The sequence below is a fragment of the Bemisia tabaci genome, chromosome 1 (assembly GCF_918797505.1).
Source record: "Bemisia tabaci chromosome 1, PGI_BMITA_v3".
NCBI classification, from domain to species: Eukaryota; Metazoa; Arthropoda; class Insecta; order Hemiptera; family Aleyrodidae; genus Bemisia; species Bemisia tabaci.
Window position 1 is genome coordinate 33,372,697 of NC_092793.1, and position 27,025 is coordinate 33,399,721.

At 42.1% G+C, this 27,025-nt stretch overlaps 1 protein-coding gene across 1 annotated transcript in view; it reads right to left on the minus strand.

Moving 5' to 3' along the window:
* Positions 1 to 5,900: 5,900 nt before the first annotated feature.
* The window catches only part of LOC109037184 (uncharacterized), a 30,457-nt gene continuing 9,332 nt past the window's right edge, over positions 5,901 to 27,025 (minus strand). The window contains exons 2-12 of the mRNA XM_019051724.2: positions 26,054 to 26,202; positions 25,111 to 25,307; positions 24,245 to 24,429; positions 21,516 to 21,757; positions 19,427 to 19,839; positions 17,883 to 18,291; positions 16,285 to 16,539; positions 12,119 to 12,407; positions 11,235 to 11,447; positions 8,750 to 8,934; positions 5,901 to 6,881 (exon numbers count right to left, since the gene is read on the minus strand). Of these exons, the coding sequence (XP_018907269.2) occupies positions 6,216 to 6,881; positions 8,750 to 8,934; positions 11,235 to 11,447; positions 12,119 to 12,407; positions 16,285 to 16,539; positions 17,883 to 18,291; positions 19,427 to 19,839; positions 21,516 to 21,757; positions 24,245 to 24,429; positions 25,111 to 25,307; positions 26,054 to 26,202 (3,203 nt within the window). The 3' untranslated portion in view covers positions 5,901 to 6,215. The remainder of the gene's footprint in view (positions 6,882 to 8,749; positions 8,935 to 11,234; positions 11,448 to 12,118; positions 12,408 to 16,284; positions 16,540 to 17,882; positions 18,292 to 19,426; positions 19,840 to 21,515; positions 21,758 to 24,244; positions 24,430 to 25,110; positions 25,308 to 26,053; positions 26,203 to 27,025) is intronic.

Consider the following 27,025-nt stretch of genomic DNA (forward strand, 5'->3'; position numbering starts at 1 on the left):
AAATGAAGCGATTCTATTGGAGGAACCGGGTGATTGTAATAGACAAAGGAGGCTACAGAAGGGAGTGTTTTTTCAGGCCCATCTCAAAAGTTTAACGCGAAGAATGGCAGGACATAAACCATTGGATAACTTTTGTTGCACGAGTAATGTTAACCGGACTACCTTGGTAATTGAAAGCGAATTATAGGTTGTTCTAAAAATCCGGCCCGTCTCCTCAAAAATGTAACCTTGTTCATGATTTGAAACGGAGTATTACAGGGATGTAAATGGATCAATGGAGGCTGTCCCCCCTCCCCCCCCCGATATCTTCGGAGGTCCTCCTCGAGGGAGTTGCGGATCCCAAAAGTAGCATACATTGATCTATGAACATCCCCAAAGTTTCGTTTCAAAATATGAAGTAGGTAGAATTTTAGAAGAGTGGGCCAGACGTTTGGAACACCCTTAATAAATTTGTATGGACCCCGTGCATCCCCCCGTGTTAATTTTGCTTCCCTTAATCTTTCGGCCGGAGAAAGCCACTGATTGAATGCTACCCGATGTGCCAGAAGGTCTCGAGTGGCGCAAGTCGCGAAATCCGCGAAAACCACCCCTTGTACGGCGCAGCTTCCCGTGGAATAGGGATGAGCATTGATCTCCACGGAAACCAGCTGAGCTGCATTGTTGCCATGTAGCCGAATCATTTACTACATTCGAGAGTCATGTTCTTATTTGCAGGGATGTATTCGGTTTGGTCGCCGACTGCATTATTATTCCCTGCGGCGGTACGCAGTTTGGCATACCGCAACCCACGTGAAGCAGGCTATATGTCGTTCCCTCTCATCTATTTTCATGAGACTCTCGGTTGTTTTGACTGTAATGATGACGATGATGATGTACTTTTGGAAATGTTTTATGGAGCTGACTTTGTCCCAGAGAATTGACTTCCGATAAGCTTCTTACAAAAAGTTCTTGAAATTTAGAGACGATTTCGGGATAATTCTGTCACCTGCCATCCAAAAAAGGAGAAAACAAATTATAGAAAATCGGAATTCATTACCAAAGAAACGTAGAAAATCCCGGCATATTTCATAGTTCTCAAAAGTGATGATCATAGATAATATATTTATCATTAAAGTGGATCTATCATGGAAAAATCGTTAGATCAATCGTTTCGGCAAACTGTTGGACGCAAAATCAAATTCTGGAAATCTACCGAACTTGGCTTGCTCTATAAGAGTTCATTAAAGTAAGGATATGAAAAGGACAACCGATGAAACTTTCAATTTTTTATAGACTTCACTTTGCCAATTTTTAATTCCAAACTTTTACATTATCTGAACTGAAGAACCGCAAACTAACAATTTTGAAAAATTCGAGTTACTTGTATGCATTCTGAACATATCTAGTAAGGGATGTATGGGTATTAAAAAAAATTCATTATACCTGCAACTAACACCAAACCCAAGATAGATTTAAAGTATAGGAATACGCTACCGACAATGGAGTTTGTCGCATGATTTTTCCCTAATTTCTCGAATCGGTGAAAATGCAGGTATGGTTCTTTAGCACTTAACTTCACACAAGCGTTGGCCGTTAAAGTCGTACAAAATGGAACTTGAAGCGGAGCAGAAATTGAGAATTATAACATAACAGAGAGGGGTGAATTCTGCATCAGTTGATATAAAGAGTATCCAAAAATTCCGATAATTCACCTTTTAAGTCCATCATAACATGTTTGAGGGCGATAACTCGCTAATTTGAGAAATTGCGGTTCAAGTATGCCGTCACTGTGCCGCCATTTCGCCTTTTCTGACGCTTAAGACTTTATTTGTAATGCTCATCATGACTAAAAATTAAGATCCGATATTTTTTGAGATATTCATTGCCGTTGGGCAAAAAAAAATAATATTATATTTAAAAAAAATAAATAAATAAATAAATAAAATGAAAATCAATACGTTGACCCAAATTGTGCTATTTTGCTCTGCTGAAAAATTGAATTTCCCTCCTCATGCTCCTTTTTGCTCAGCTCCATCACGTCACGTCTTTGCGTGAGAACATCGGAATATCTCAGCCTCAAAATGCACAATCCCATGTTAATGGAGAAAAAGATTTTATATTTAGCGAGCCGGTCGTACAACTCCGCGGAACCTGGACCCTCGGCAAACCTCGTGCAACTCCGTGACGAAAGCTCCTCCCCCTCGTCCCTTTGCCGAGGACCCTTTTTCAACCCTCATTGCTTGCTTCGGAGTCTGTTTCCCGCCTGTTTTCACATGGCCAGGAATCCAGGATTAAAGCGTTCTCGGAGCGCTGACCATGCTTCTCAAGAGTGCTTTTACCGTCATTTTTCCATTTTCCCCGGTGAAGCAAACTTTACCGTGTTCTTCCAATTGCGTTTCAGCGCATGCGTTGTGTTATGCATCTCGATTTACTACTGGTAAAATAGCTTTCGTGTATGAGGGGCTTGGAGGAGAACTCACATAAGTGCAGCTTTTCCTAATTCAGGACATACGTGTTTAAAGTTTCAAAATTACATGGAGCCTTATAGCAGAGAGGAAGTTTAAAATCACTTTTTGATGCTTTAAAGTTGGATTTTCGTTGTGATTTTTCACCAAATAAACTTTCAAACTAGATTAAGTTGAGTTCATGAATATCTCAATTTTTTTAAAAAAAAATTGCACTTGAGCGCCTTGTCCTCCAAGCCCCTCATATTTGATTGTTAAGAGAAAAAGGGACCTCACTTCTCAGAGATGCACCAGTGTCGGAATCATAAATATTTGATATGAAATAATGTCACGTTAAATTCCCTTGAAAAAATTAAAAAAAAAACATGGAACAGACATTATGAATTGCTGTAATCAGGATACGAGTTTTCGTTCTTTCACTGCCGACCTTCAAATCTGCTGAAGTTTCCCTCGTGATCACTCAGAATTAACTGTATCAATGGTTTTGGTTTAAAACTATGGGCGATTCTTCATCTGTACACATGCGAATGGTTGTTCTCCTTAAATTGAACGAGTATGCAAAAAGCACATCTTAGAGATTAAAAGAGTGGTCAGGTATCGAGTCCAGGGCACCATAAGAGGTGTGCTATCGGCAGGCCCGCCACATCCCATCTCGGGCCCTGGTACCAGTTTTAAGGTCCGGGCCCCAAGCACGGAGGGGGGGGGGGTCCGAGGGGCACCCCCCGAGCAATTTTAGAATTTATACGACTAATCGGACGCATTTTGAAGCTTCCATAAAGAATTTTTCCATCAATTTCTGCGGAATAATTATGTTTTTTTTTTCTACTTTCAGCACAAAATACTTGCGAATTGTTGCATTCAAAACATCTGAAAAATTTTATTTTTTTTTGGGGGGGGGGGTTATCCCCCCCTGAGGGGGAGTATAGCTGAATAGCTATATATAATAGCTGAAGTGCGCTTCAGCTAGAATTGTATTTACAAACGGGTGGTTTTTCTACGGGGATTAAAAATAAACAAGTGGTACGGAATATAACAAAAGAATATGAACTATGCAAAACGATAATCCGGGTATCGGAACTTGGCTGTTTTGAAAACGCCTTCAAATGCGGCGTGATACCTCACGCATTTCGGAGAGTTCAAATAGTTGTATCATTGCGCCGTATGAATGTGACGAACTTTCTGTTTTGATAATCAACAGGTATGTTGACAATAGCAGCTTTCATTTCCCGGAAATTTTCAGGGTTGTTCTGTAGTTAAGGCAAATTTTCCCCACTTACGCTCCTAATTTATTGGAGCTAACTAATTGTCACTTTTTTCATTTTCTAGTATGGCTCATATTGTCTCATCTATATTGAAATAGTAAAATGCATTTTCATTATGGATAGAAAATTAGGATGCTTTTCCACCGGATATCCCCCTCCCGCCCCGCTGTCCAGTCCTCTGTGCCGCTGCAATGTTGCCATGCGCAACCCTGCGCGCGCGCTCAGCGGCCGGCGCGGCGCGCCCCGCCGCCGCGCCGGCCCATGGCCTCGCGTCGTCATTGGGCCGTTTGTGACCTTACGCTTCAAGATACGCCAAAACCGACGAAATTTCCGTCCAAAGTGTCGTAACTTGCGATTTTCCTTCAGAATTGATATGTCGCTTGCCAAAATTTTTGAATTTTGGATTTAGGCCCTTTAGGCCCTTTGAGGCACGGGTTAAAATTTTTTTAAAATTTTTTCCTTTTAGGGGGTTCATTTAGAGACTACATAGAAACTTTTTAGGGGTTGACCAACTTGATTTTCGCAAAACTCAAAAATAAGGCACACCCTACCCCTCCGGAGCCCTGGCCCCGGTACCAGGGACCCAGTATCCCCCCTTGTGGCGGGCCTGCCTTCATGCACGCTGGGCTTGTCGATTCCCTCTGAAATTTTTGCAGTGGTGAATGCATAGCTGAAGTGCGCTTCAGCTAGAATTGTATTTACAAACGGGTGGTTTTTCTACGGGGATTAAAAATAAACGAGTGGTGAGGAATATACCGAAAGAATATGAACTACGCAAAACGATAATCCGGGTATCGGAACTTGGCTGTTTTGAAAACGCCTTCAAATGCGACGTGATACCTCACGCGTTCCGGAGAGTTCAAATAGTTGTATCATTGCGCCGTAAGAATGTGTCGGAAGATTTAAATGGAAATAGCCTCCATGAACGCTGGCCTTTTCGATTTCCGTTCACATTTTTGCAGTCATGAATGCGCTGAAGTGCGCTTTAGCTAGAATTGTATTTAGCAAATGGGTGGTTTTTTTACGAGGATTATAATTAAACAAGTGGTTAGAAATGGAAACAAAATCATATGAACTACGCAAAACGATTATTCCGATATCGGAACTTGGCTGTTTTGAAAACGCCTTCAAATGCGACGTGATACCTCACGCGTTCCGGAGAGTTCAAATAGTTGTATCATTGCGCCGTAAGAATGTGTCGGAAGATTTAAATGGAAATAGCCTCCATGAACGCTGGCCTTTTCGATTTCCGTTCACATTTTTGCAGTCATGAATGCGCTGAAGTGCGCTTTAGCTAGAATTGTATTTAGAAAATGGGTGGTTTTTTTACGAGGATTATAATTAAACAAGTGGTTAGAAATGGAAACAAAATCATATGAACTATGCAAAACGATTATTCCGATAACGGAACTTGGCTGTTTTGAAAACGCCTTCAAATGCGGCGTGATACCTCACGCATTCCGGAGAGTTCAAATAGTTGTATCATTGCGCCGTAACAATGTGACGGAAGATTTGAATGGAGATTTCCTCCATGCACGCTGGGTTGGGCTTGTCGATTTCCTCTGAAATTTTTGCAGTGATGAATGCATAGCTGAAGTGCGCTTCAGCTAGAATTGTATTTACAAATGGGTGCTTCTTCAACGAGGATTAGAAATAAACAAGTGGCACGGAATATAACAAAAGAATATGAACTATGCAAAACGATAATCCGGGTATCGGAACTTGGCTGTTTTGAAAACGCCTTCAAATGCGGCGTGATACCTCACGGGTTCCGGAGAGTTCAAATAGTTGTATCATTGCGCCGCGCCGTATGAATGTGACGGAAGATTTAAATGGAAATAGCCTTCATCGCTATCGGAGTTTATCGTATGCGGTAGTCATCACGAATAAGCAGCAGAGGACATTTATAAATTTATTCCTATTAAGATCGCAAACAATTGTATTCCAACCATCTTAAATGAATGTTCTTTTGCAATTTTGAGCATGAAGCAGAGGGCGACGATCTTTCTTTGCAGACTGGATTTCTACCGATTCTTTCAATATCACAAAATATATTATTTGATTTGTAACGGCTCCTTAGTTATGCCGTCTTGTAAAACCGGAGGCAAGGGTTTGACATTTCAAAAAATAAAAAGTTAAAAAGACTACATAAAAATTTTACATTGTTATTTTCATTTGGATAATTTAGGTACAATCAATTTACATTCTGATACATGTTTCTCAACCAACCTGTTCTGAGTGATTTTATCTGAAAGATACCGGACGACTTTAAAAGAAACTAGTTTTGGAAAATTTGAACGTTAAATGGACTGCATTTTGCAATTTGGAACTATAAATTCTGGCTCATCTGAAGAAACACTTATGTGCGTAAGAAAACTAATGGCACATACGTTGTTTTTCAACCGGGCCAGAATTTGTAGTTCCAAATTGCAAAATGCAGTCCGATTACGGCTCTCTCCGCTGTAACGACAGCGTAGTCGAAACCTTTTTTTTCAGTGTCTAATTCAGTCTACAGTTTGGTGACCATCTCCTTCTCTGGCGACTTGAGCTCAACTCCATCCTTGCCGCGCATATACTGAGCGGACGCTCCCAAGGATTCCATCTCAGCCTCGGACGAGAAACCGGACGATAGACACAGAGTCTTGTCCGGGGTCAGCTGCAAATAGGGCTGCGATAGGGGGTTGCAGTAGAGCCGCGACCTGGACGAGTAGTTGGCTAGATTGTTGGAGATGTTCTCGTAGAAAGACGGTGGAGCATCGTAGAACGCCGACGGGTTGTAGAGGAAGCTGTTCTCCGTGTTGCGGCTCCGGGCCAAGCGGCAGGTGCCCAAGAGGGTTCCCGATTTGCTCAAGTCCTCGTACAGCGAGAGGAAGGAGGCTCTCAGAGCGTTGTTCTCGTTCAGGGTCTTGACTTCGTGATCTTTAGGTTTGCTCATCTTCAGACTCTTGCGCACGGTTTCGTTGAGGAGGGCCAGTTCGCTGATGGAGCGGTAGGTGGCGTTCTCGAAGTCGATCCCTTTTGGCTTCAGGTTTCTGGGCAAGGTGGCCGAGTTCTTCTTGATCCGCTCGTTACAGGTGCGTTTGTGACGCCGCCGCTCTCTGCTGATTTTGTGGATGTCGTCGAGAATCTGGTGCCGCTGATCTTCTGGCAGTAACAAGGAAACTTCTTGCAGTATCTGCAAGGAAGAAACGGAACACTGTATCAGCACTGATATCCTAATGATAGAACTGTTGCACACGAGAGACAAAAGCTGCTGAGTAGACTTTTCGTCAGGGCCGGATTCACTTACTTGCCACCCATGGGCCGCCTGTATTTTGCCGCCCCCTTCTCATTCGTTTTGAAACTCGATAAAAACCATCAAGTGAACGTGCCAGCGGGGGAGGGGTGCATAAGACGCATTTACTCGTGTTGGACACATTTTTTGCGAAAGCCCTGTCAACACTACAGGCCAAAGTTTACGGAACTTTGCGCGAAAGTTAAGTTTCGTAAACCTATCTCTGTGTGGACAAGGCCTTCCATGTTTTGCGCAAAGCGTGAAGTATTCAGACAGTCTTGTAGGCGCTATGCGTTTCACGCGGACCGCTGCTGAACGCACTGTGTTGGACGCAATGCGTGAAGTATCCACGCAGTCTTGTAGGCGCTATCCGTTTCACGCTGACCGCAATGACCGCACTGTGTTTAATGCAATGCGAGAAGTATTCGTGCAGTCTTGTAGGTGCTAATATGTGTTACATGCCGATCGCCGCGCCGAGGGCTTCTCCTTTTCATCTCAAGTTCTCGTTATCATTTCTCTCTAAGTCGCGCCGTTGCAGGCCAAATTGCGTGTTTGGTTTCTCTCTTAACTCGACTGATTGGAGGTACTGTCTCTTGTATCACTAAGAGACGACAACATTAGAAATTACTATACTCTCAGTAAATGAGAGATTTTGTCGCCTTTTCTCGTTTGTAATTTTTTTTTCTAAATCCGATTTATTTATACATACACTTGAAAAAATTGCAAATTTTTGCCGCCCTTTAGATTTGCCGCCATGGGCCGCGGCCCATGTGGACAACCCCTTAATCCGGCCCTGCTTTTCGTTGATGAAAAATTGCTCGATTATAGATGAAATTTTCATGAAAGATATTAAAAATGGTCTATATTTATAATTCCTGTCTCTCTGTCCTTTCGGTACCGAGAAAATATAGGAGTTAACCCTCTGCCGAACCTTCCAGGTCCGCCTTGGCACTTGCCATTTTTAGGCAAAATTCATGAGGTCGGTTTTTGCTCGACCTGTAAATTCTTGGTATTCACATTTCCCTTGACAGCTTGACCGTTTCACTGCAAAGAAAGATTTCTCATTTCTTAATTGGAAAATTGTAATTGGTAAGCCCCTCCCCCCAAACTGATTTGTAACCATGTTAAAACGAATGACAGAAAAAATTAACAGTGCGACATTCTGATGGTTAGATTCACACTGTTTGGAGGTTTGCTGTACTCTTATGAATTAGTCAAAAACTCACGGTTATGTAATGCGTGAAATGTCTCTATCCGTCCGTTCAAATAAATGGGAAGGAATGGACCGAGTTTAATGGTGTGGAACCAATTCTTCAATTTTTTGCAAACATGGGGTATGCTCGTTAGTCGCTCCAAAAGAGCGCCGTATTCATCAATATGTGTTACATTTCTTTCGCTACATTAATAATTTAGCCAGTGTGGATGACCTAAAAGGTAACTAAGTGTCCACTCGGTACCTATCTCTAAATTGATTTGGCTCATTTTGCATTCAGGACATTTGGACGAAATTATTCACAAATTTTTATGAGCATCATGAGTGTTGCAAAACAAATTTGACTTCAGACGGGTCAGAAATAAAGAAACAGAGGTCAAGCAGTTTATTGAAATTACGATTGAGAGAAAGAGAGGGAATCTTTTTTTCTTCCTCTCTTTTATTTCGTTTAAGAAATTGAGAAGAGATCATAAAACAAGGAGACCACTCGCTCTCTGAAAGAAACGTTGGGTCTTTTCATCCAGACTGGATCCAAATGATGGAAATGAGGACTGACCGTGAACTTATTGAGCGTGATGAGTGCATTGACAATGCTGCCGAGACCTCGATGAGAGCCGTAGCGGCGGCTTTTTTCCAGCGCCTGTGTCAACGGGCTCGAGTCCCTGAGCCGACAGTGATCCGGCGATGTGATCAGAAGCTGCTCCATCAGGCATTCCCGGTAAAGGTGTCCTCTCAAAGTGTCTGAAAATGATACACAATCTATAGAGTTTTTCGATTAGTTGATTAATTAATTAATTAAGTTATTAAGTCTGGGAGGAGACGAAGGGGACGCCGACGCCCAGTAAAAGGGTGGCGACAGGAGGTCTTAGAAGAAATGAGGGTGTGTCGACTCCCTGAAGGGCTTTGGGAGGATGGGGGCCTTTAACGGCTAGGGGTCGCAGAGCGCCAGAGAGCCCTATAAAAGCGGCTTTATATGTACGTATGATTAATAAGATAAATTGGTTTACTTTTTACTTCTTACAGTGGCAAATCATGGTCATCCCTTGCAAGGATCCATTTCCAAAGTTATACATCTGCTGAATTTTACTCAAGATTGGCAACAGTTGTCGATCGTATGACGCTATTTTGAGAGCTTCCTTAAACCTCCCCTAATCACAATGGAAACATTAGCGGATCCAGCAATTTGGCAACACCAAATTTCCTCCATTTAAACATATGCTAACTATTCGATTCTTGTCGGAGCACCTGGCCCCTCCAAGAGTCGATACATTTCCATTAGTTTAAACGGAGGAAATCCGGTGTTGCAAATCGCTGGATCCGCCAATGAATGGAAACCATACAGGGTTTCCGCGGGAAAGTCGCTGTTTCAAGAACGACTATGAATACGACCCTAAACTATCGATTATAAAAATCGAAATTTAAAAAATCGATCGATTAATGCAGTCGATAGATATTCGATCAATCGAGTAATAGATGAATTATTCGTGAATCGATAAACTCGATTATAGGTTCATACGTTAAAGCCGATCGAATGGGAGGCGTCACCGCGTCGAGTCATTCATGCCACTACAATTCGTCGCCCCTCTGACATAAGGGCGAAACCACACTCTGCAATAAACCCTGTCGTCCATACTACTCAATGCTTTTCCGGGCTCATCTCTATGTGTAAATACGCCCTTATGTCAGCCAAGCGACGAATTCACACTTGATGCCTTGTTATGGAGAGAATAGAAAACTCGATTGAATCGTTGCTCTGTGAAAGGGTCCACGCGTCGGAAACTCTTGAGCTCCGGTCACCGTTTCCCGCCTCGACCTCAAAGGCTCTTGAGTTATAGCACCTCAACTCCTTTAACAATAAACGCTTCAATGGAGTCGGAAACAATTTAAGTCAGGTGAAAAGTGGGTAAGGCAAAAGTTAAGTTCGGAGGTCAGCGCTAATTTTCGCCCGATCATGATTGATGAACAACTCGAACGATTACTGAGGAATGTCCGGCAAACTGGAAGAGTTTTCGCACAATAGGTTAGAATTCGCCGATGCAATGCTCAGAATTTTGGTCATTAGCCATTTTTTCCAGGCGATATATTCAATACATTCTACAGATTCTTTCACCGAGAATCCAAGCAATGTAATCGGATCAGGCAAAAGTTTTTCGAGCTCAACGCTACTTTTCAGGTAAGTGTATTCATGCGAAATTTTACGAGAGATGTATCTGAATTAACAGCAACAGTTCAGCCCTAGGGAACGGTGCAAATCTATTTACCATTTTTACTGTGGCCATACTTTTGGAGTTATCACAAACTAATAATGCCTACAGTTTTCTTTGAGGTTTTCCTAGACTAAATGAGAGAAAATATACTTAATGGACGTTCGAAAAGCAGGGGATTCTGCGCGAAAATTTATGATACAAATATTTTAACTCTAGTGTCAGCGGTGAAGCATCACGCGAAACTGAAGGCGTTTTCGACTGGTGGCCACAGTTTGACGTAGCTCACAGCACGTGCCTCGTGTACGGATCGTGTAAGTCCGTCATTTCGTCGTGGCTCGGACGAAGAAACGCAACTCCATTCCTAGGTTGCCAAATCGACTAAAACGATTAATTTTTTTACAAGAATATACCCGTGCAACTTTTGTCCAAAATTCGTCTGATTTTTGAATGAGACCAGAGGAAAAATCAGTGACAATTTTAGTTAGAAATGCGCACGATTCCCCAAATAAAAATGAAATTATCAAAGGGAGATTTGGCAACATTGAAATGACAGTTACGTCCATTCGTAGGGGAAACGACGATTTCTTTAAGGACGAGTCAGGATCCACCAAGACACAGTACATATGAAAGACCATTTGGACTATACATATTTTGCAATTAGGAACTCCAACTTCTGGCTCCATCGTAAAAACACGTATGTGCGTGCGGAAGCTAATAGTGCATACGTTGTTCCTAAAAGGAGCCAGAAATTGTAGTTCCTAATTGAAAAATGTAGCCCATTCGCAATATGATGATGAAGTAAATAAATCGTGATAAACCAAAAAAAGGGAAAACCTTTTGTCGCCTTGGGCCTCGGAGGCAGCGTTGACATCCCAACGGACCGTAATGAATTCGATTTGCTCAGACGACGATTTTTAAGAGGTAAATCATCAGCGTTAATACTGATCGGTAGGCGAATGGTTGTTCTTGAACTTGGAGTTAACACCAGCTCGGTCCCTCCATTAATTTCTAGAGCAGAGTTCAACATTCCATCGGCCCAATCCCAACCTGAATGAAAAAAAGTCTACTCAAAGTCAAATATATAAAAAACTATCTTTCCTGACAATTTGTTGTCATATAAAAAATGATTAACGACATGAATTGGGTCTGTTAAAAACAAGAGGAAAGTATTAGAAGTAGATAAAATTGAAAGTAGATCAAATTTAGTAAATTTTAGTAATTTAATAATAGTAATTCAGTAAATTAAATATATTTACCAAATTGAAGTAGATATTTAGAATGGAACTTCAAAGAGCGATTTCGCCGGCTGATTACTGAAATTGATGGACAAAGAAGACGACGCGATGACGAGATAATTAAGCGATCCTATTGGTGGAAGCGGTTGCTTGCGATGAACAAATGAGGTAAGTAACAGACTAACTAAGGGCAACCCACGAAAGGTCCTATGGTTAGTCCATCACCCCCCCCCCCCCCCTGTAACTCTATAACAGCCACACGTTTCAACCGATGGGATCGTCTATTTTTCCTTTGTCTTCTTTGTCTATTGCTTTTTCTATCAATTTCAATAATCAGCCTCCAACAGCTGAGCACAATTCATAGTGTTTTGATACGAGGTCTTTTGTGACTACATAGACGCTAGTAAAAAGCCATTCTAACTTCCAAGTTTGTAACAGGGTGGGAAATAAGAACAGTACGCCCAGAGACAGTGTGGATTTTACCTTTTTGCACGGCATCCAAGAGACCATCGAGAGGAACTCCGTTGTCGTTGGAGATGAGCTCACAAAACTGGCCGAGCGCCATTACCTCATCTGAGTTCTTTCGCCAAACGTACTCGTCCAAGTACCAACAGTTCTCGTGCGACGCCAAGAAGAGACGCCTCAAGAAAGGACGAAGGACGGCCCCGAGACGCCGCTCGTTGCCGGCGGCGCCGCGATACAACCACTGCAGAATGAAGTGCACCAGATCCGTGTCCGTCTGCGAGTTCGTTACTTTCAAGTCTCTTCTTATCTGCAAAATCATTAGTGCAACCTTACAAAGTCTGCGCACCGTCAGTGCGCTTTAAAAGATCTGAGGACTGATTATTGAATTGATAGACAAAGCGATAAGCAGGGAAGACGTAGCGGAAATGGAGCGATCCTATTGGTGGAAGTGGGCGGTTACAGTGGACGGAAGGAAGTAAGTCATAGACTTACTAACGGCAACCCACGGGAGACTTTATAGTGCGTCCATAATTTTTTCCCTTAAGCTATGACAAACATCCGTTTCAACCAATAGAATCGCTCCAATAACCTTTTGTCTCCTTCGTCCGTCGCTTTGTCTGTATCAATTTCAATAAGCAGCCAACTGTTGGTCGAAGCAGGTGGTTCTTACTCGTACAGAATAAGGGGGAAAATGATGGACTGACGCAATAGGGTATCTCGTAGGTTGCCGTTAGTCTATTACTTACGTCCTCTGCCCAGTGCAACCACCCACTTCCGCCAATAGGATCACTCCATTTTCCCCCTGTTTCCCCCTATGAGAGACCCTTTGTTTAGTCCATCATTTCTCTATAAGGACCACCAGCTTCAACCAAGAGGATCGCTCCATTTTTCCTTCGCTTTCTTTGCCTCCCGCTGGTCGATGGCTCAATACAAGAATCATGTATCCCGCAACAGGACTGCAGATTTAAAAAAAGGGCACCATTGCATTTGACGTTGCCAAGATTTGGAGAGCATGAAGCGAAGGACCGGGATGATTATCAAAATTGATAGACAAAGCGATGGACAAAGAGGACAAAGAGAAAATGGGCGATCCTATTGGTTGAAACGGACGGTTGTTAAGTTGTAGTAGACTATGGTGGAGAATGATGGACCTACTATACGGCCCCCCGTGGGTTATTGCCGTTAGTTAGTCTATTTACTTACCTCTTTTGTCCATGCGTTTCTATCAATATAGGATCGCTCCATTTGCCCTTTATATTCCTTGTCCGTTACTTCGTCTATCAGTCCGACGAAAAAAAGTAAATGTTTAATAACTATAGAGTAGAAAGTTTGTGGCTTAAATGAAACCTTATGATGAGGTAAGCCTCCAGTAAAAATTTTAGCTTGAGTATACGTCTAGTTTCCGAGATACAGCGTTGCAAAGTTGGCATATTTGAGCTTTAAAATTCTCATATTCTCAGGTATCTTATTTTCTCAGAACGATTCAATTGGATGTTTTATGATATTTTGTGACATTTTATCAAATGTTAGTATTATTATCGAATGCATATTTCAATTGAAACATTAATACTACTAATTCTGTTAAAACAACGTTGCAAAGTTGACATAAAAACCTATAAAAAATGTTCGTTTTATCAAGTTTCTTGACTTAAAAACGAACTTAAAGACGGCTAAAAGATATGCTTTTGGGGTTTAGATGCAATTTTATGATAGACTAAGGCTTTTGTTAAAATTTAACTCAAAATGCAAGTATAGTTTTAATGATACAGGGTTGCAAAGTTTATATATTTGAGCTTTAAAAATGTCTATATTTTTGAGTTCTGTGTTTAAGAAGCTACTTTTGTAGAATTTAATCACGATTTGAAGCAGGAAATCAACCATTTATGTCATCTGTAGATGAATGTTTGTATTTGAAGAAGAATTCTTTGACCGGTGGTGATACAGCGTTGCCATGCTTAAAACTTTGAACTCTGTATGGATTATGCTTTTTTCTTGTTGAACATGACTTCAATGGGTATCTTAACTCGTATCAAGGCAAAATATCAAGGGCTGATGTCAGTCCCAGGTAACGATTGGTTTTGGAAAAAATACTGCTGCCAAGTTTATTCATAATTCTTTTCAAACAAAAAATAATAAAATGATTTTAAAATAAAGATGCTTCTAATTTAATTTTTTTACTTTTTTTTATTTTGTTTAATTTTTTTTGGTAATTTGTTTAGACTTTTGTGATTTTTTTATATTTATTTATGAATATCCGTGAAAATATTTTTTTCGATTGATACGTGAGTATAGTCTTGCCCTCAAATATATAGCAAGTACCTCAACATGTTGCCGATTTTTTACTTTTACCAAGTATCTCAATTATTTTGAGGCATCTAGATCAAAGATTTGTTTTCAACATGCTCTATACATATATGAGCTTGTTATGATTGGCACTGCCAAGACACTGCACCGTTGCGTATTGAGAAAATGCAACTTTTTTCCTGATATATTTCACTGGGAGATGGATGTATTTTTTATCAGAATGGAGGGGTCAGCGAATGCTACCAAGAATTTACATCCAGTGCCGAGATCATAATGTGAATGCTTAAATCCATTTTGAAATACAAGTATGAAACATGACAATAGCCTGGTCCTATTCTCTTCGGAATGCTGTCACTGTGACACAGAGGTCTTAATACTATGAGGACAACCCTCAACAAAAATGGAACTTTAACAACTTATTAATGAAAAAATAGTTAGTAGCTATGCCGAAATAATAATTTTTGACAAATCCATGCAACAATATTTTAATAATTTTAAGTATTTTATTCTTTTAATTTCTTTTTCTATAGATTTATTTATTTAATTTTTTTTTTTTAATTTTCTCATCATTTGTAATTCTTAAGTCGAAGATATTCTATTCTTTAAGGAACAATGAATGTATTGTCTGTATCAAGATTTATTTGTACTCAAAAAACTAGAGCGTTTCCATAGTTTATGTTCATTTTTGCATTCTGCCTAAAAAAAAGTAAAATTGACAACCAAGGCAAGGTAGAATTTTTTAGATTTTGAAAGCAACACTGATGCTGAGCCATTCATTGTATGCCATAAATTCACTTGGATTACGTTTTAAAATCAGACAATTATTGGAAGTATCCTTATTTTAAACTTATTTTATAATGGAATGTTAATAGAAACTTAAATAAAATTGGCAACAGTGCCATTTTAATTCCAATTTTCACCTAGGATTGACAAAAGTCCTCCACATTTCTTTGTTTCACAATATCACTTTTCAACATTGTTCAATCTTGTCTTCAATAAAATAACACAAAATAGACATTTTCCCAGATACAAGTTGAAAACTTTGCAACACTGTATTATCGTATCCTTTTATAAATTAAACTATGCATCTACGAGTATCACTAATTGTTGATTCTATGCCCCAAAATACAGTTCGATCTTCAGTAATAGCGGTTTGTGAATGAGAAACTTTAAAAAATGAGCTTTTTAAAGCTGAAAAATGTAAACTTAGCAACGTTGTACTGCCAAAACAAGGCTTACGCATGAGTCAAAATTCTTACTGGAGACTTTTCATATTATAATTTATCGTGTGCACCTCGTGTAAGTATTGTAAAGTCATTTTTGAAGTTGGTTTTTGGAAGAAAATCCATAAAAATATGAGAATTTTAAAGCTCAAATATGCCAACTTTGCAACGCTGTATCTCGGAAACAAGACATATACTCAAGCTAAAATTTTTACTGGAGGCTTGCCTCATCATAAGGTTTCTCTTTGCAAGCGCCACCAGGTGTCACTAATAATATGTTCATGCATGGTATTACTCACTGTGAAAAAAGAAACTAAAAACGCTCGCTAAAATATTTTTCATGGGGAAATATTCTCTGAATTTTAGGTTGAACTCAAAGGAGAATTGTCATATTTAGGTCTTCTGACCATCCTCATGTGAGAGGATGTGCTACTCAATCCTAAAAAACGCCTAACGGCACGGCGCATAGAATGTGATCGTATACTGAGTTGCCACTCTATATTATGTGGGTTTTCCTCATGACGGTCCTCCAATTTGCATTCAAAATTGCTTTCAACCATGCGCGTAGCTGTAAAGGGACCCCTATAGGATGTGAAATGATATAATTTGGCTTCCTTCTCCCCGTAATCTGTAACGTTGCTAAGTTCATGAACGCACCTCTTTCAAGAACTCCTCGACCGCTGTCTGGAAACCAGCCTTGCTTTTCTCGTGATCATGGCGCGCTTTGTTCTTGAGCCAGAGCGAGTTGGTTTCGTTGGAGACTCGCTGCTCGGCCATCTTCCACGCTTGCTCCATCAAAATCGAAATGAGGTAGATGACGTCATCAACCGCTGGATCGGGGACTTCATTCGCCTCCGATTTCGGTTCAGCTTGTCCGGAGCTCGTCTGAAGCCAAATCGAGGTATGGTGACTCTGTCCGAAATGCAAAGAGAATAATATTACCCGTAGATACACATGTTTTAGAGCGGCTTCCCTATCCTGGTCGTATTGATTCGTGCATCGTGAAAAAAAGTAACCGACATGTTGTGTTTTTACGGGGAATAGTACACAAAGTATACCCTCAAAGCTAGGGCCGGATTTACCTACTTGCCGCCCATGGGCCGCCTGTATTTTGCCGCCCCCTTCTCATTCGTTTTGAAACATCAATAAAACCATCAAGTGAACGTGCCGGAGAGAGAGGAGTGCATAAAACGTGTTGGACACATTTTTGCGAAAGCCCTGTCAACACCACTAGCAAAATTTCACGGAGCTTTGCGCAAAAGTTAAGTCCCGTAAACCTATCTCTTTGTGGTGAGGCCTTCCATTTATAAGCATTGATCGAAAAAATTAAGAAAGAACAAACATAAATGTGGTTTAATAGTTTTAACTTCCACCGCCGCACAGTGGATCGAGTCAATAGGAGGGGTCGGACAAAATTTGAAAACTTTAAAAGCTTATAACTCCGTTAATACAAAATTTTGAGGTTCTAAAAGTGGGTCCAATAGTTTCCTCGAGAAATTTTCTTCTGGAAATACCCCTTAAAATTTAACGTATGACGAAATAAACATAAAACTTTGCAGTTTTAGTCAAAGGTTTGATGTCCGGCCTCTCTAATTGACTCGCTCCACTGTGCGCCGCTCCGCGCTGACCGCACTGTATTTGGCGCAATGCGGGAAGTATTCCTACAGTCTTGTAGGCGCTAGTCGTTTCACGCTGACTACTGCTAACCGCACTCGCCGCACTGTGTCTGACGCAATGCGTGAAGTATTCATGCAATCTTGCAGGCGCTAATATGTGTTACATGCCGACCGCCGCGCCGCGCCGAGGGCTTCTCCTATCTCAAGTCCTCGTCATCATTCCTCTCTGCGCTGAGCTCCAGGCCAAATCGCGTGTTTAGTCCCTCTCTTAACTCGACTAATTGAAGATGATGTCTCTTGTATCACCGAAAAACAACAAAATTAGAAATTACTATACTCTCAGGAAAGAGAGATTTTGTCCCCTTTTCTCATTGATAATTTTTTCTTTCCTGGATCCCATTTTTTTTATACCTACATTTAAACAAAATTGCAAAATTTGCCGCCATGGGCCGCGGCCCATGTGGCCACCCCCTTAATCCGGCCCTGCTTAAAGCGTGCACTTAATATTTTTTGGTTAATTTTTTTTTTTTTTTTTGGGGGGGGGGAGGGGTTACATTGACCAAGTCTTCGGGTCGAAACCCCTCAACCGAGATACGCATTTTTGTAGTTTCACCGTCGATACAAAGAAAAGGCGCATACCTGATGGATAATGAGAGACTTGACGTGAAGGAGTCCTCTGAGAACTTGCCCTATGTACTCCAGCTGCCGATTGGAGTAGCTGTTTTCGTCGTAGTCATATTCACGGCCGAGGGACAAGAAGCGGCGCTTCTTGTTGCAGACGACCAGCTTCTTGCTGGGCAGGAGATCGGTGAGGACGTTGCGCCACTTCGCGATGAGTTGGAGCTCGATCTTCCACCAAGTCTCGCTCGGCAGATGCAAGCTCAGACTCGGGAACGTCACGTTGAGGCTGGACATCTGGTGGAGCTGGTGCAGGTGTGACGTCAGCAAGTCCGCCTCATGAGCGTAATCCTCGTCTGTGTAGTGCAGCGTCCCGCCGCCCGGGCAGTTCATCATCACGTTGAAGTACTTGAAGAAGTAAGAGCGGTACCTGTTCCGGAAGCATCGAAAATACGAGTTAAACTTATCGTAGATACGCGAAAACTAATTAGAGCTGTTCAAAAGTCAAGTCTCTACGTACGGATTTAACGAATATAGACGCTATTAGTGCAACGTCACAGAAAAGCGATATATATCGATTTTTTCGCACTGGTAGCATTGAAAGAGGTTATGCCAATGTTATTGTTTGGATCCAATTCGATATAATGGAGAATCCCTATGATGACGTCGCCACTAATAGCGTCTATACCTATCGCTCTGCGAAAAACGCGATGCATGACGTCTTCCACCGCGATGGCACATACTGCTCATCAATCGGACTTCATTTACAATAGGGAACTACCATTTCTGGCTTTGAAACAATGTCTCTGTTCCTCTGTGCAGTAAAGTGCTTTTATGAATGAGCTAAATACTGTAGTGCCTTATTGCAAAAAGTAGTTCAATTAGTGACACGCATGTTCGTAGTGGTTGCTCGACTTAAAACAAAAATGAAAACAAGGTAGAAAGTCCTTGCAATCTTTCGCAAAGCATGCATTAGACTTTGTTGCACTTCCATTAGTTCTACGGAAGGACGCGTTTATTTAGAAACACGTTTGACCATCTCGGTTTGTTCGAATATGGACGCATTTCTGCCAAACGGAACTATGTGCATTAAGACATGAGCCCTGAGACCCATAAGAATATATGCATTACAGGGCTCACTTCATAATGCACATAGTTCCGTTTGACAGAAATACGTCCATATGAAGGTCGGCAGCGAGATTTTCCCTGGGTTTTCCTTGTGGGAAGATTGGCTGGTCCGTGGGCTGATTATTGAAATTTATAGACAAAGCTATGAACAAATAAAACAACAGGAAAATGGAGGATTCCTATTGGCGGAAGGGGGCGGTTGCAATGACGGACAAAGGACTAAAGGAGGTAAGTAATAAACTATTTAACGGCAACCCACGAGAGACTCTGTAGCCAGCCCACCATTACCCCCGTCAGTCTGTAGCAACTGCCTATTTCAACAAGGAGGATATCCTCTGTTTTTCCTTTATTTTCTTTGTGCACAGCTTTGTCTATCAAGCTCAATGATCGGCCTGCAGATGTCCATATCGGCCCTATCCAGGGACTCTTGGACAAACCTTTGAGTTCTGAGAGCAGCAACCATTTCGTCGAGGATGAGGAGGACCCGGCGGGAGATCTGATCGTAGGTCCAGTGGCGGAGGTCGGCGAGGAGCTCGTTGCGGTCCAGGTGCCGGGCGTGGCGTCTGCCGGCGTGTCTCTCCGGGGTCTGGTAGTGGGCCCCGTTGGTCTCCAGGTGGAAGAGGAAGAGGGTCTTGAGAATGTACTTGCTCATGACGTTGCCCCCGTTCTGCTTGTTGCGGATGTCGACGAGGACCGAGAAGAGGACCGAGAGGACTTTGGCGACGACCGAGCCGCCCGAGTAGTGGCTCACCAGGGTCGTCTCCGCCGCCGGGAACCGGAACTCCCACACCGACGACTTGTCCTCGCAGCGGACCGTCGGGTGCGGCCCGGCCGGTACCAGGTAGAAACCCTGAAACCACCGCGAGAAAGAAGACTTAAAAAACAGAGCATTTCAAAAGTCCTAAGGCTCATCATTGAAACTGAAAAATAAAGCGATAGACAGAGAAGACAAAGCGAAAATAAAGCATTTCTGCAGGCTAATTATTGAAATGGATAGAGAAAGCTGATCTTCTAGATTATCTATATTATACTATTCTTTTTTTTTCTTTTGATACGATAGTTTTTACAGGTATGCAACCACAGTTAGAGGCATAACCAGGAATCTTTTTAAAACCGGGCCAAAGAGTGGGGGGTTCTCAGGTCGTAATTTTTTCAAGAGGGAAGTCTAAAGGTGCAAATCTCCCTTTATGTTCAATATCATATTTTTTGGAAACATTTTCATGTCAAAAGAGAAGCCCAAAGGTTCAGGTCTTCCCAAATATATCCAGTCATTTCCAGTAGGAAGGATAGAGAAAACCCATCGAATTTAGTCTAGAAATTATTTCTTTCTTCACTTTACTCTCTGCTCCTCGACCGTGCTCTTTAGACAGGGGGAAGGGAGATGCCCCATCGCCCCTCTTGCATCCGCAATAGGTGAGTTGCGCCTTCGTTAGAACGGATTTCATTAGTTTTCGCCATCCATAGTAAAAGTGAGTCAGCCTGGCGTCAGGCTATGTTCCATAAACTACCCTGAGTCAAACTGAGTCAGGCTGATGTCAGACTGATGCTAGCCTGAATCAGTAAGACTCAGGGTAGTTTATGAAACATAGCTTGACGTCAAGCTGATTCACTTTTACTAGGGATTTTTTTAGGCTTAAACCATCAAAACACGATTTTATGAGCGGCAACTGACCCATTAGCAGTGTTCGAAACTCACCTTAGAATTTTAGGAGCCATGTGGCCCAGCAAGCTTAATATTTAGGGGTCATTGCAGATTATTTAGGCGCCAAATTGACTTTTTGCCTATATATCACGGCGCATTTTGTGAAAAGTCAGACGAAAGATGTTTGAGTCACACAGAACTAGTAGCTGTAACTTGTAACTTTCAAAAAATCACAGAACAGAAAAATTAGAATTTTTTTTTTTTTTGGGGGGGGGGGGGAGGATACTTTTTAGGAGCCACGTCGGCGCAGAACCTTCATTTTTTAGGGGCCACGTTGGCGCAGAGCCCACATTTTTTAAGCGTCATGACCGATTTCTTAGCCGCATTTGGCGCGTTGGCGCCTGTGAGTTTCGAACACTGCCCACTGGCTCCTCCTAGAGTACCTGTATAGGGAGAGTAGCGACAGATCCGGAACTCCGAAAGTCCATCAGGCCTTCACCGATGCCTCCGCGAATAAAGTTAGGACCCAAAAGGGCAGCCAACCTATGAATTTCAATTATCCAGAGCGATTTACTGATACTATTGTTACGAACCGTCCTTTATTAAGCACGTGTTTGACTCAGTTTTTGCATAAATTTACTCAATTTCGCGGAAGAACGCTCATTTCTGTACATTCTTGGCCATCTTGGTTAGAATTGGAATTGCAGACTGGCAGTGAAATTTTGTGCGTTAGAAGTTGGTTAGAAGGGTGGCTGCACGTTTGGGCCCTAAGCCCTCCATGAACCGATCTGTCGGTACTCTCCCTGTACAGGTACTCTAGCTCCTCCTCCCCTCTCACCGGAGGGACACGTGATGGTAGATATGGCGGAAAGTTGTTGGGATACCGTTGCGGCGGCGTGGTGGAAGAGGAGGGCGTCGATGTGGACGACGGAGGCCCGATTGGTGAAATCGGAGGACGCGGGCCAGCCGCTGAAGCCGACGCCCAAGACGAGGGTGACCTCGGCGTCCTCGCTGGCCATGAGCCCCGGCGAGAGGAAGCCCACCCGGAGCCGCACACACTGGCTCCCCTCCACGATGGCGATCCGAAAGTCCCGCGGGTCCGGGAACCTGCATCCGTTGCTCTTCGCTGCAACAAAAGTCATCAACAGTTTGTCACCGTCCTCATACCTGCGGACCGATTATTGAAATTTATAGACAAAGCTATAGACAAAGGAGACAAAAGGGATATGGAAGGATCCTATTGGTGGAATCCGGTGATTGCAATGGACAAAGGACGTAGGTAATAGACTACCTATCGGCAACCCATGAGGGACCCTTTAGTTTGTCCATCATTTTCTCCCTCAGCCTATAAGAACCACCCATCTCAACCAATAGGATTGCTCCATACTCCCTATGTCTTCTTTGTCTATAGCTTTGTCTATCAATTTCAATAATCAGCCCGCTGCGGACCGATTGTTGAAATTGATAGACAAAGCTATAGACAAAGAAGACATAGGGGGTATAAGGCGATCCTATTGGTTGACATGGTTGGTTCTTACAGACTAAGGAAGACAATGATGGACTAACTGTCGGGTCTTTAGCGGGTTGCCGTTAGTTAGTCCATCACCTACCTCCTGTGTCCATTGCCACCACCTCACGGAAAAAAAAGAATTGCTGATTCAGCAATTCAATTGCTAAAAACAGTGAGTGCAATGTTTCAACGCAGATTTTACAACAAAAAAATGCTACTTTAACAACCTCCGTGGTTAAATTAGTTTACAATGTGGTTAAAGTAGCATTTTTTTGTTGTAAAATCTGCGTTGAAACATTGCACTCACTGTTTTTAGCGATTGAATTGATGAATCAGCAATTTTTTTTTCCGTGAGCTGCTTCCACCAATAGGATCCCTCCAAATCCCTTTTGTCGTCTTTGTCTATAGCTTCGTCTATAAGTTTCAATAATCGGCCCGCTGGATGGGCAAGAGAAACGTTCGACACGCCAAATTTGAAGTAGGGGTCTTTCTTTTTAAAATGTTGATATGGGGGGGGGGGGTTCGCTGCCCTTCCTGCCCCTCTGGGAGGTCAAGGGGTCGTGACTCCCCACAAAGTTTTCCCTCTCCATGATTAGGACAACAGTCCAAACCAGGAGTAATACGGCGTAACAAGCGTTTCTTTCGCCCATACCGGTAGATATTCACTTTGGATAGATACCTTAAAAGGACGTATTTATGCTGAACGGAACAAAAGACAGGTGGAAAAGAAGGAATGTGCTGCTGGTTAGTAGAAGGACGTAAAAATCAATGGGAATTATGAAGCGCCAGTGACGTCAGCGGCAACGACGCACTCGGTCGGAGATCTTTATCTCATGCGCCCTGGGGCCGAATTTTGTCGGTCTCTCCACCGTACTTAAATATACTAAGGGCCGGATTTAGGGGGTGGCCATATGGACCGCGGCCCATGGCGGCAAATTTTGCAATTTTTTTAAATGTAGGTATAAAAAAAATCGGACTCAGAAAAAAAAAACTACAACGAGATAAGGCAACAAAATCTCTTATTTCCTGAGAGTGTAGTAATTTCTATTTTGTCGTCTTTCAGTGATACAAGAGACAGCGCGGCGCGGCGCAGAGAGCAATGATGACGAGGACTTGAGATAAAAAGAAGCCCTCGGCGCGGCGGTCGGCATGTAACACATACCTAGTAGCGCCTACAAAACTGAGTGAATACTTCACGCATCGCGTCGAACACAGTGCGGTCAGCAGCCGTCGGCGTGAAACGCATAGCGCCTACGAGACTGCATGAATACTTCACGCATTGCGCCAAACACAGTGCAGTCAGCGCGGCGCGGAAGCGGAAGTTGAAATTATTAACACCCATTAATGTTTGTTCTTTCACAATGTTTTCGTTCATTTCTTATAAATGCAAGGCATTGTCTACACATAGATAGGTTTACGGAACTTAATTTTTGCGCAAAGTTCCGTGAACTTTTGCTAGTAGTGTTGATAGGGCTTTCGCAAAAAATGTGTCCAACACGAGTAAACGCGTCTTATGCACCCCTTTCCCTCCGGCACGTTCACTTGATGGTTTTTTTTTGATGTCTCAAAACAACTGAGAAGGGGGCGGCACAATATAGGCGGCCCATGGGCGGCAAGTAGATAAATCCGGCCCCGAATATACTTAGGACGGGTCTCGACTGCACTTAAGTCCGGCTTAGAGCTTCTGATTGGCCGGTGGTGCGGTTTGAACTCATCGATGGATGTTGCACTCCGTGTGAAAAAGCCGAAAAAATTCGGCCCCTGTCCACGGCGCTCTTGTAACATGCCCAATTGCCCACGGCTCATGACTGCCGTATACAGTTGGCGCTACAGTTCCGTTTGGTAGAATGTAAAATCCCCCTTTTCCATTTCCACCAAGAGACTCACGCCCACTTTTACATTGTTCCATATGCAGCCTCTAGAGCACACCCCTCCTTTGTTCCATCCAGCAGAAATACGTCCAAATATGTAAATAATCACGTCTTAGAAAATGAAAATTTTTGTAGGGAGGCATGAAAAAATGTATCTTACCTCTCGATTATTCCAGATGAAAATAACTTAGTCAAAAAAGAAAAAAGTTTTGAGATTTTTTACAGTGCATACCTGGGGCATAATACATCTGTCGTTCAACTGGGATCTGCAGTAATGAGTGCAATATTCCGGCGTCGACAATCTTTCCAGGACTCCCGCAAAAGTTTGCCTCGTCGATTTGATCGGGTGGACCGGGAATAGTGCTTCTTGCGGTTGCTTGGGCCAGGAGCTCCACGAATCTCTCTTGCACTTTATCCCTTAAAACATGAAGAGTTAAGACCACAATGGTAAAACAATTATTTCTCCTTACTGAGAGAGAAGTGTCATTGAATGCTGAAACTGGCCTCACCAGGAGTTTCTATACCTCCAGCGTTCTTTTGACACTACAAGGTCTAAGTATATGCGACTTAAAGGAATTGGTTTTATCTGGTCATGGAACCTCTTTGACACATACCTGCTGTTGTGGATCTGGGTCCGAGAGTTATTTTTCGTGTTTTTTTTTTCTTTTTTCGAATTTATTGTCGTCTATCAACCAGAACTCACGCTAGTAGGTATCGATCCGACTATGTTTTTAGTGCGTGCTGGCTGCAAAGCTGTACGCATTTTTCTTTTCATTGCGGTTCAGTGTTGATATTAACAGCACCATCCACCGATTTCCCTTGAACCAATGGCGTTAAAATAAACGCAACTGGGGAATATCAACCACTTATTTTGCCAAAAAAAGGTCTGTTATTTAGAGGTATTTCAGTTCCATCTGAGCCATTGTGGTTTGTCAAACTTGACCGTTTCATCGAACTGGTTTCAGCTGAAAATTGAATTAATAAAAATTAAATTTGGTTCGTTGACCTATTTTTTTAAAAGTTCATCCAATGTTCAAAACATCTGCAGGTCCGAGCCTCAGCTTTGCAAAAGAAGATTAAAGGAATAATTGCGCGAACCTTCTGAGAAATCCATTATTGTTTATGAATTCAGCCCATCGTTCGATATTTTCTCCGTGCACCCTGATCCGAGCAAATCCTTGGGGGACGCCGTCCCCCTCGAAAACGGTGCAACCGGTCGTCTCTGCATCGGGGTACAGTGCAGGAAAAGAGAGACAGTCCAGGCGCACTAGATAAGAGAAAGACAGTGAGGTTTGCTGCACAAAAAAAAATAACACAAAAGAAAATAATAATCAAACAATTGGGCGTATCGATGGCCAAAGTGCGTAGCCATGTATCTCCGTTTGTAACGTTGCAGACTCCCTATCGTACTTTAAATTTTCCTTGGAAAACTGGTCAACGTAATTTCTCGGAAATTTCCTTGATATTTTTCTCTGTTACCAAAGTATTCTTTTTTGAGGTATGGAGATGGCTACAATAGGAGCGGACATTTTGGAGCATCGCTATAAAGATACGTGGTTTCGCACTCAGGTCATTGATTTTCATGCTAAACCGATCTTTGAGCAAGTGAATTACATCAAAAGAAACTACGTGCATGCATGCATGTCACGCAGGTTGCCGCCTCTAAATAGACATACAAGTATAATGAATGTTAAGTGGAGGCGAAAAAGAGTTGCAAACTTGCAAAATTCTCCACTGAGCATTCCTCTGGGAGATCGGAAAAAACGGAAATACATTTTTGTTGCCTCCCAAGTACCTTAAATTTATAGCCACTTAACTAAGGGGGAATTCAGATTTCCTCGCATTTCTACTCGCTCAGACTGCAGGATGATTTGAAACATGTACGTGCTTTTTTGTGTAATGACCCGCTAGTATGTACCTCCTGTTTTCAAATACTTTCAAGTTTCAAGTGCTCTAATTCAGACCGGAGATTTACCGCCAATCAACTCTTCAGAAACTAGACGATTAATAATTCTGAAATGCAGATCTGAACTTCACTTACCTTGCCAAAAAATCTTTTTGGTTCTAGATTGACTAAAAATTTCGATGAAAATCTATGATCTAGCATTCCCACACCGCAGATTAATCTCTGGATCAGTCTCTCAACTGCAACCTCGATGCTATTTATAGACTTGAACGATTTGATGTCCTCTGAAAATGAATAGAGAAATAGAAAAATATTAGTTGTACTCGACTGCATGCGCATCTTAAGAACCGAAAATCATGTGAGTCCTATCGCAAACCCCAATATTTCAGAGTCTGGTCTCTGAAATGGACCACTAGACAAGGTACGAATTTCAGCATTTTGATACATGTTTCTTAATCAAAATTTCACGTAAAACACGATATACACACAACGAAAATTACCGAAATTAACTCCTTACGAAGATATTTGATGATTCTTAATGGGTGAATTCAAACCACCCGCTCATGAAAACTCAATGCTCTGCGTGATTCACATCGCGCGCTAAACGTTATCATGACAGTCTCTGCGATATAAAAATCTAGCAACCTCAATCTTGACGCTTTGGCTCAGCTACAGCAAATTGCTTATAGTTTGAACAACACATGGTGGGACATGAACATTGTTCGACTGAGAAGCTTGCTGAAACCGTTGTAGTGCGCAATTTGACTCACGTAGAGCTTTGAGTTTCTTATGAGCGGGCAGTTCGAATTCCTCGTAACCAATGTGAAATAAAAACGTTAATATCTTCGTTAGGAGTTGGTTTAAGTAATTTTCGTTGTGCGAATCGTGCTCTACGTGAAATTCTGACTAAGAAACATGTATCAGAATGCTTAAATTCGTACCTTGTCTACTGGTCCATTATAAAATTTTCATTTTTCATTTTTCTCCTTTTTCAGTAGAGATTGACATTTTTACCCTAATTTCTGAATGGCCTAGTTATGCGCAAGGATTTTAAAAACATGTTCGAATAAATTGCCACTCTTTTCAAAATGTTGCTCTAAAAATATC